The 10,252-nt window shown below is 44.9% G+C and overlaps 2 protein-coding genes across 2 annotated transcripts; both read right to left on the bottom strand.

The window, feature by feature from the left end:
- Nucleotides 1-2,243: 2,243 nt before the first annotated feature.
- Nucleotides 2,244-2,654, bottom strand: LOC139363633 (histone H3.Y). Its single transcript, XM_071097904.1, has one exon. It carries the CDS (start codon nucleotides 2,652-2,654, stop codon nucleotides 2,244-2,246), a length of 411 nt encoding a protein of 136 aa, XP_070954005.1.
- A 6,567-nt stretch (nucleotides 2,655-9,221) lies between these two features.
- On the bottom strand, nucleotides 9,222-9,542 carry LOC139363971 (TATA-box-binding protein-associated factor 11-like protein 12). Its single transcript, XM_071099213.1, has one exon. It carries the CDS (start codon nucleotides 9,540-9,542, stop codon nucleotides 9,222-9,224), a length of 321 nt encoding a protein of 106 aa, XP_070955314.1.
- Between the last annotated feature and the right edge of the window lie 710 nt (nucleotides 9,543-10,252).

The raw sequence follows: 10,252 nt of genomic DNA, 5'->3' as shown, positions 1-10,252 counted from the left end.
AAACTGAAAAAAATCATGTTTCTCAAAATCTACCTCCTACTCCTTCAGCTACCATGCCACGTTCAACTCTTGGACGTGAAAAGCATTGAAAAATTTAAGTTCTGTTAATTTCAATCCACTTTCACCAAAGAAGTATTGTTTGTGAGAAAGCCATAATCTCATTAATAACGGCTTTAAAAAAATTCAACAGAAAATATGAACTAGTAACTGATCATGATAAGAAAATAAAACCCAGAAAGAGCAGTCCTAAGGCAGAGCAACTTCTGTCTTCAGTGTGAAATCACCATCGTCTCTTGGAAGGGGTTTCTGTTTCAAAGCAGTTTGCTGTCCGGAGGGTGCTAAAGGCCCATACAAGTTTATTCTTCCAAATAGGAAGATGTAGAAAAAAAACTCAGATGTCAGAAACGATCCAAATATTTAGCCAAAATGATTATGACATAGGTTGCTTCCTTCATCCAGATGTGGCCAATTTAAGGGTTTGAAGAAGATATTAAAATTGTGGGTAAATTCAGGGTAGATTGAGACACTGAAGCTCTGGCCCACAAAGTCTTCTGTCATAGGGAACATGGAGCCAGTACTTTTCCTCCCAGGATTTCTTTTCTGGCCTTGAGTCTAAGATCACATAATTTTTTGGTACTTGTTAAAAATGTGGCCCTCTGTAATCCCAGTACTTTGGGAGGCCAAGGTGGGCAGATCATGAGGTCAGGAGATCAAGACCATCTTGGCCAACATGGTGAAACCCCGTCTCTACTAAAACTACAACAAATTAGCTGTATATGGTAGTACTTGCCTGTCATCCTAGCTACTTGGGTGGCTGAGGCAGGAGAATGACTTGAACCAGGGAGTCGGAGGTTGCAGTGGGCTGAGATCATGCCACTGCACTCCAACCTGGCTACAGAGCGAGACTACATCTCAAAAAAAAAAAAAAAAAGGAAAAATTGGGCCGGGTGTGGTGACTCTCGCCTGTAATCCCAGCACTTTGGGAGGCCGAGGTGGGCAGATCACGAGGTCAGGAGATTGAGATCATTTTGGCCAACATAGTGAAACTGTGCCTTTACTAAAAATACAAAAATTAGCTGTGCCTGGTGGCGCTTGCCTGTAATCCCAGCTACTCAGGAGGCTGAGACAAGAGAATCGCTTGAACCAGGGAGTTGGAGGTTGCAGTGAACCGAGACAGAGGGAGACTCCATCTCAAAACAAAAAGGAAAAAAAAAATAGACCGGGCGCAGTGCCTCCCGCCTGTAATCCCAGCACTTTGGGAGCCCAGGCGGGTGCATCACGAGGTCAGGAGATCTAGACCATCCTGGCTAACACGGTGAAACCCGTCCCTACTAAAAACACAAAAAAATTAGCCGGGAGTGGTGGCACTTGCCTGTAGTCCCCGCTACTCAGGAGGCTGAGGCAGGAGAATGGCATGAACCCGGGAGGCGGAGCTTGCAGTGAGCCAAGATCTTGCCACTGCACGCCAGCCTGGACGACAGAGCCAGACTGTGTCTCCAAAAAAATAAAAAAAAAAATAAAAAAAAATAATAATAAATAAATAAAAGTGTTCCTTAAACTTGATCGTACAGTCTGCCTGCCTCAAACGGTTTGGCTGCAGTGGGGGTGTGTCTCCTTACATCTCATAGACTTCTAGGGCCTCTGCTACTACCTCCCCTACCGAGACCTGGGTCATTCCAGTCATGGCCATGGATGTGACCACGTTCTAGGACGCTGAACTGCCAGAGATGGACAGCATCAGACTTCTAAAGGCTTCCTCTTTCCCTTTCCTACCCACAAACACAGTCACACTGCCTCCCATAATGTGAAGTGCCTTGTGGATAGAGAGTCTGTTCGTATTTTAGGAAGTGGAGTTGAATGTGTGTTCATAGCAAACTAGTAGGAACAGCCCAGGACACAGGGAACATTGCAAACACAGAGCTGCATACGGGAAAAGTCAAAGTGCGGATCTCATCTACTGATCAAGTTAAACAAACGTCACCGAGTTGCCATCAGGAAGAGATTTATTTGGTTTGAAGTAGTCTAAACACAGGCGTAGTCCAGTGAAAATGAACAGGTTTCTTGCAAATTGATGTAGAGTTGAAGTGCTGAAACTCGCTCACTGAAACTTCCCACTTGACACTACTAGTGCCTTATGACCCTCAAGGTAGATTAGACATTGACAAAAGCACACAGAAACACCACCAAGACCTGATTTCTGCCTGTTTCCACTCCCAATCCTATGCTTAGCTACCTTTGGGCTCTTAAGCACCCTCTCTGCGGATGCGGCGGGCCAGCTGCATGTCTCTGGGCATAATTGTGACACGTCTGGCATGGATGGCACACAGGTTGGTATCTTCAAAGAGGCTCACCAGGTAGGCCTCGCTGGCCTCCTGCAGGGCGCCAATGGCCGCGCTCTGGAAGCGCAGGTCCGGGCTGATGGCCTGGGCGATCTCGCGCACCAGGCGCTGGAAAGGCAGCTTGCGCAGGAGCAGCTGCGTGGACTTCTGGTACTTTCTGATTTCGCGCAGCGCCTGGGTGCCAGGCCTATAGCGGTGAGGCTTCTTGATCCCTCCTGTAGGCGGCAACCTCTTGCCTGGGGCTTTGGTGGCCAGGGGCTTCCTGGGGGCCTGCCAGTTGGTGGCTTTGCGGGCGGTCTGCTTGGTGCGCGCCATGGCCTGGGCTGTAGCCTCTCCCCTCTCTTTGGGCCGAGCCTGGCCTGCTGCAGGCGGTGCTGGCGTCAGAGAGCGAGGGCAGTGGTGCTGTGGATTCAGGATTCAGAGAGCCTGTGAGTTGAGATCCATGGGCATGACCCTCCTACACACTTAGTCCCTGCAAACCCAGCCCCAGACTTACCAGCTCTCAGGTCTGTGGGGCAGAGGCTGGGCTGTTTAGTCTCCCCACAGGGTCCTGGGTTTTTTTGGTCTTCACAGCAGCGGCCAGGAATCTCCCTCGCAGGCAGTCTCTTTCTGACTGGAGATCTCTGGTCTCAGTAAAGCCCTGCCTCTTATAAGGGGCTCAGATGATTGCATTAAACCCACCCAGCTACCCTCCATTGTACTCCCTGCTTCACTAGATCCTCAATCTCACCAGGGCTGTGAAAACCCAATCAAGTCCCCGGATTCTGCACACACCCCCCAGGGAGGGAGGAACCTCTGCTGTGTGCATCATGGGAGGGATGGTAGGTGCGAGTTAGATAAAATTCTGGGTTCCAAGGAGATTCTGAAAGTTTACATGGAAGTCATTACAATGAAAAAGACATATGAGTAAAGTTGCATGTTACACGACATTGGTGACTGCTGCAAAACACCAAAAGTGCGATCATGAGGTGTCTCTCAGGTTCCCGGAGGATGAGGTGAAACGGGGAGGGAAAGATAGAAAACCTCTAACAGGGATGCTCTTGGGGGCATTTTTCTCTCCCAAAGTGACATTCATGGGAATCTGCGGGTAGCCTTCAGGCAAAGGTGTGGCTTTTTGATCAACTGGTCCTATGGGCCTGTCACTGAGGCCTCCTGTTTTTTTTCTTACCTTGGTACTGGGGCTGAGCTTTGTTTCCATTTGCCAACTTTGGAAATGCCATGAGGCCCAGTGAAGACCCTGAGTTTACTGAGCTGCTGCTGAACCGAGGCCACAGCTGCTACCTTCATACCTTTGGCTCCATGAGAAAAGGCAAAGCAGAAGAAACAACACACAAACAAAAGGCCCCTATTTCAATACACGGTTAACAGGCTTCTCTGATATGTGTAGTAGAAATTTAATGCCCATGTATGCAATGCATATATCACGCACCAAACAGGAAATTCCAGGATAATCAACACTCACAAAATAAGTTTACATTACTGTTTTAAAAATAGAGCTCATTTCATAGAAAACCTTTAGGTTCATGCCAAAATGGGGCAAAAGGAACAGAGGTTACAGATATCCTCTCCCCCAACATATTCATAGGCCCCCTTATTATCAACTTTCTCTCCTAGATTGGGACTTTGGCTACAATCATTTAGCCTACACTGACACGTCACTCTGACTCCAAGACCATAGCTCTTCTTAGGATTCACTTGGCTGTTGTATATTCCATGGATCCGAGCAAAGGCATAATTACACGTGTCCACCGTTATTGTATTCTATGGACTAGTTTCACTTCCGTACAAATGCACTGTGTCCACTCTCTGCACTTTTCCTTCACCGTTGGTCCCTTGCAACCACTCAACTACTGATTTATTTATTCATATTTAAAATAGATACATCTCATTGTCTATATTTCCTCTTTTTTTTTTTTTTTTTTTCAGACGGAGTCTAGTTCTGTTGTCCAGTCTGGAGTGCAATGGCGCGGTCTCGGCTCACTGCAAGCTCCGCCTTACCGGGTTCACGCCATTCTCCTGCCTCAGCCTCCTGAGTAGCTGGGACTATAGGCGACAGAGAGCATTTTGGGAGAGCGGGGTTGGCGGATCACTTAAACTCAGGCGTTCCAGACCATCCTGGGCAACATGACGGAACTTCCTCTCTACAATTAAAGTGGGAAAAAAAAAAGCTAAATGTGGTGGTTGGTGCCTGCTCTTTCAGCTACTCCAGAGGCTGAGGTAGGAGGATCTCTTGAGCTCTGGAGGTGGAGATCCCAGTGAGCTGAGATGGAGCCACTGCTCTCCTACCTGGCTGGCAGAGGGAGACCCTGGCTCAAGAAAATAACAATCACCGTCAGCGTCATCATCATCATATTTGGGTCCCTGAGGTCCATGTATGAGCAGGCATTGTTCTAGGGCTTCCTAGTTGGAAGAACAAAGGTACATGGACCTTGAGCCTCCTGTGGACAGGGAACTGTTTTTAGAGAGAAGAAAGAAACCCTTTTAGGAGACTATGGTGGATTCACACGGAATCTTGAAGTGGATATAACTTAGGATTTTTGCTCATATGTGATTTTAAGGAGATACAACAAAGTCCTCCCTTACAATACTCTATCCTGAAGGTCCTGGGCTTTCTAAGAGTACTGGAGTAGTTGCCCTTGTAAACATTTAGCACGTTTCCGTAGCTTTTCCTGGGGAATCAAGCACCTCTTTTCCAGCTTGTAAAAATAAAAGTGAAATTGAAAAACAGTTTTCTTCTTGAAAATGACTCTTTTTACTTTCCTACCAAGACTGTTTCATGTCAGGGAGTGATATGTGATGATGTTAGAATGGTAACACACTCTAGGAGCCGCATGGAAAACTGAGAGAAGCACAGACCCCAGATACCCCGTCTAATCTGGGCACTCCTTTCCACGCCTTCACCTCCAAGGAATTGGCCCCATTGTAAACTAGGTTTATGGCCGAAATAACATGTTTGTTTCTGTTTTGTGCTTCTCTAAAACAGATATACATATGATGACAATACATTTTCATACAAGATAAAATTCAATTGTTACTTTATTTTCCAAATTATTCTATAAGAACATAAAAATTAAAAATAAAATTCCCTCTCAGTGTAGGATTTGACCATTAAGTATTTTGTGTATTTGAACATTATTTGTAATTATAGCGATGTGTAATTGATCCAATACCATGAATATAAGATAAACGGTAACAAATGTATAACCACAATAAAATGGAGTTCCAGTATCAGGGTGGCTCCTAAGGAGATTCAATATCATCACCTTGTCTTGAAATCAGTAAACACTAGAAAAGTGAAGTATCAACATCTCTCTGAGTGGTAATGTCACAAGGCAAACTACAGAGAAAATAAAAAGATTCATGCTTTCCTATCTTTAAACTAAGTAATATATGTATATTAGCACTGTGCTTTGTTCCCTCTTCCATAGGAAACACAAATCCATCAATTTATCATTTAAACCTTTCTAGTTTGGATATATCTTTTTATGTAGTTGTACATTTTTTTTTTTTTAGACAGAGTCTGACTCTGTCGCCCAGTCTGGAGTGCAGTGGCACAATCTCGGCTCACTGCAAACTTCACCTCCCAGGTTCACGCCATTCTGCTGCCTCAGCCTCCTGAGTAGCTGGGACTACAGGCCCCCGCCACCATGCCCAGCTATTTTTTTTGTATTTTTTTAGTAGAAACGGGGTTTCACCGTGTTAGGTAGAATGGTCTCCATCTCTTGACCTCGTGATCTGCCTGCCTTGGCCTCCCAAAGTGCCGGGATTACAGACGTGAGCCACCACACCTGGCCGGTTGTACTTTGAAGCTTTGTACTTTATACTTCTAAAGACTAGACCCTAGATAATATGTGCTTGGGAATAGTGGAGCTAGCTTGCTTAAACTTTATTTAGGCATACGCTAATTACTTGTGAGGGGCAAAGGCAGGCACTGAGGATGTTAAGCTTATTCCAAAATAGAAAATGATGGAAAATAGTCAAGTATACTCACTTTGTTAGGTATCTTGTCACCACTTTACCAGCATCCAATCAGAGACTACATTTTTCTAGGCAGTCTCCAAATGTACATTATGAGATAGTCTTTAAGAATAGTAATGAAGCTCCAGGAAAAACTTTATTGTCATTAACATGTAATATAATCAGCCATGAAAGCTGTCAAAGATTTCTCCTGGAAAGAAACCACTTTCTACAGATTTCTTTCTTGAGAGCTGTGGCCATATGATATTATATATTGAGAAGATTTAGTATGTAATTATTACAAAGTCAGGAAACAACAGATGTTGGCAAGGCTGTGGAGACATAGAAACACTTTTACAATGTCTGTGAGAGTATAAATTAGTTCAACCATTATGGAAGACAGTGTGGCAATTGCTCAAGGATCTAGAACCGGAAATACCATTGAACCCCGCAATCTCATTACGGGGTATATATCCAAGGATTACAAATCATTCTACTATAAAGACACATACACATGTATGTTTATTGCAGCCCAGTTTACAATAGCAAAGACTTGGAACCAACTCAAATGCCCATCAATGATAGACTGGATAAAGGAAATGTGGCATATATACACCATGGAATACTATGCAGCCATAAAAAAGAATGAGTTCGTGTTCTTTATGGTGACATGGATGACACTGGAAACCATCATTCTCAGCAAACTAGCACAGGTACAGAAAACCAAACACCACATGTTCTCACTCATAAGTGGGAGTTGATCAATGAGAACACATGGACACAGAGAGGGGAGTATCATACACCGTGGCCTGTCAGGGGGAGGGAGGCAAGGGAAGGGAGAGCATTAGGACAAATATCCAAAGCATGTGGGGTTTCAAGCCTAGATAATAGGTTGATAGGTGCAGCAAACCACTACGGCACATGTATACCTTTGTAACAAACCTGCACGTTCTACAGATGACTCCCAAAACTTAAAGTGAAAAAAAAAAAAAAAAAAAAAAGCCAGGTGTAATTACACTGAACCTTCTCAGCTAATCCAGTTTTCCTCTCTGCGAAAACAATGCTGTGTTCCTGCTCCTGAGCTGACCTCTGAGACCTTGATGGGAATTTCAGGTCAGCTTTACTCAGACCCCACTCAAAGTATTGAGTTCTATGAGGGGCCAGAAAAATGTTCGAAGCTTGTGTGTGCAATCACTGGTACTGTTCTCTGCAGATGCTTGTCTCCAAATCAGGCTGCTTGGGCCAGGTTCTCTTTTCCTCTAGTGTTCAGAAAGTGCTAGACCTGCCACGTCTGCCAGAATACAGCTTCCAAGATTGCTCAATGCCATGGGAAAGGAATGAGCTGACAGCAATCTAAAGACTGGGAGATATGAAGTCTCTTGGATCTTACTTCTTTTGGTTGCTCAAGCACTTTAATTCCTGAGAGAGCCCTCCCATCTCCATCAGTTCTTCCAAGAACCTGTACCCTCCTTGTGTCTCTCTAAGACACATTGGTCTAACTTGTTATACGCCTTTACACGGAAGTTGGTAAAATAAAAGGAAAGATAAACAATATCAGAATATGGAGGTATGAAACAGAATTTCCCATACTTGGTAAAGTTTAGAAATTTGTGTAATACCCAAAGACATATTCTATGTACAATAAGTATTAGTTTAAGAGCAAAAGCTGAGTGTCTGAGGAAATAAAACTATATTTTATGGGGGTATCTTTGGCTGCAGGAAGAAAGAGTACATGTTACTCTCCATTCAATATTACAGCTGAGCCTGGGGGATTTTACATCCTTTTTGCTTATACTCTGTGATTCAGGGGGCACATGGCAAAGGTAAAAAGACTGAAATAGCACCGTGGATATCTGGGAGCTGTGCTGGGAAGGTTCACAGTGATTCCATAATAAATCTCAGGTCTTTATTGTATAATGAAAAATTACTCTTTTCCATAATAAATGGAAAGCAGAGTATGTACAAGTAGAGGATGGAAGAGCTTTGTAACTCGTGATGAACCTATTTGTCTGATATTTTAATAACTTCTCCAACGTCTCTGTACTCAGGTTTGATTTTCTGAGTGGATCATCAGTAGAAGGAATAATAGAATCAAGAATACTCTAAAGCAATGTTTTGAACTAAATTTCAGTGTCTCTGGAAGTACTGGTAATATCACCATGTGTAGCAAACGTGAAGTATCCATAGGCTTTCCCTGTGTCTTTTGAACCGCACATACGACCATTACAAATGACTGGTTGAGGAAAGGTGTTTTGGAATTGGTTTCCGTCTCTCTAGACTTCCATGAAGCATTGATACTATATTACATATTAAAAAAGTAAAGCATCACTTGCTGACAGAAAGCACAGTAGGCAGGAATAGGAGAAGAGTCAACTTAGAGAAAAAAATGCTTTGTGATTTTATTTTTATTTCTGCAGTTTGGAAAACAGTTTAACAGTTTAACTGTTCTTGTGATGAGTCACGAAAATACATATGAGCATTGAAAATACACAGAAGGACAACAATTGGGAAATATTTCTGGAAGCTTCACTTACGGAAACCCAGACATAAGCATACAAGCTAAGACACAGCAACACCAGGCTTCCGAATGAAACCATACAAATCTCTTGGAAAGGCCTTGCCTCTCTGAAGGCAGCTACCTGTCCACAGGATGCTCAAGGCCCAGGCACCTTGTTTCCTCCAACTAGAAAGACGTAGAAAAATGCTTCAATATGCCCTTGGAGGCCCAAACATTTAGCCAAGGCTACTATGAAAAGCTGTTCTCTTCATCTAGGTAAGGCCAACTTCACACTGTAAGACATCAAGATTGAGGGTAAATCCAGGGTAGACTGACATGCAGAAGCTCCAGCAAACACAGTCCCGTCATGGGAAGATGGATACGGTACTTCTTCCTTCACGAACAGACCTGTCCCTCTGGCTGTGGGCCTAAAAGAACATGGTTTTTCCGTCGTTGCTGTTGGGGAAGAGGCCCTTGCGCTTTAACCTGCGAACAGCCTCCCTTAAATGCTTGGGCTGAAGCGGGGGCGTTTCTCCCCACATCTCACACACGTCCAGGGCCTCTTCCACCACCTCTCCAACCAAGACCTTGGCTATTCCAGCCATGGCAATGGCCGTGTTCTCAGACACCGAGCTGCCACTGATAGACCGCATCAGATGTGCAACGCGTGCTTTTGGGAAAGCTGACCGGCGGCACACTTCATAGCGGGCCAGCTGCTCCTCAGACATGGCGGACAGCAGGGTGCTCATCCTCCGAGCCTCCTCTGCATCCACGGTGGGCTTCCTCTCCTTCTTTCCTTTGGTGTCTGTTTTCAGTCTTTTGGCTGCAGGAGGAGCTGAGGCTGAGGCTTCATTGTCACCTTCCGTGAGGTCCATGACATCCTGACTCCTGAGCTCACCTTTCTGAAACCTGGGTTCTTCCAAGTTCCCATCTAGGTCCTCAGGGATTCCATCCATGTTGCTGTCCTTCAGACCTCGGGGCATGGCGAACATCTCAGCAGACACACCTGCTTGCCTGCCCGGGTGGGATTCAGGTCTGCTCTCTGACAGCGCTGTAGAGGCGGAAGTTCCGGCTGGGGTGGTTTGATTATGGATCTGCAACGAGAACCTTCCAAAGATTTTGGCTGCTGTGTTTCTCTGAGGCACAGTTTAGCCACAACTGGACACAGCTCCCTGCCTCCCGCTCCCACACACAAACACACACACTGGTTTTCTCACTTCCGCAATGTGAAGAAATTTGTGGATGGAGAGTATATGAGTTTTAGATCAATGTATAATAAATTCTCACAAATTTGGGGTCTTTAAAACAAACCCCAACTCACAGGTCAGAAGTTCTACTGAGCCAAGTGACTGCCTCCTGCTCAGAGTCACACGAGGGACCTCCAGGATGGGTCTGACTGTGTGGTCGTTGCCTTCACCTGAGAAGAGTCTGGCTTCGATCTGATTCGAGTTGGTGGCAG

The sequence above is a fragment of the Macaca nemestrina genome, chromosome 6, assembly GCF_043159975.1.
Source record: "Macaca nemestrina isolate mMacNem1 chromosome 6, mMacNem.hap1, whole genome shotgun sequence".
NCBI classification, from domain to species: domain Eukaryota; kingdom Metazoa; phylum Chordata; class Mammalia; order Primates; family Cercopithecidae; genus Macaca; species Macaca nemestrina.
Note: the sequence above shows the minus strand (reverse complement) of the source record. Positions and strands in the feature narration are given on the sequence as shown.

What these genes read in the sequence shown, in the direction of transcription:
- LOC139363633 (XM_071097904.1), bottom strand. Translation starts at nt 2,654, where the DNA reads ATGGCGCGCACCAAGCAGACCGCCCGCAAAGCCACCAACTGGCAGGCC.
- LOC139363971 (XM_071099213.1), bottom strand. Translation starts at nt 9,542, where the DNA reads ATGAGCACCCTGCTGTCCGCCATGTCTGAGGAGCAGCTGGCCCGCTAT.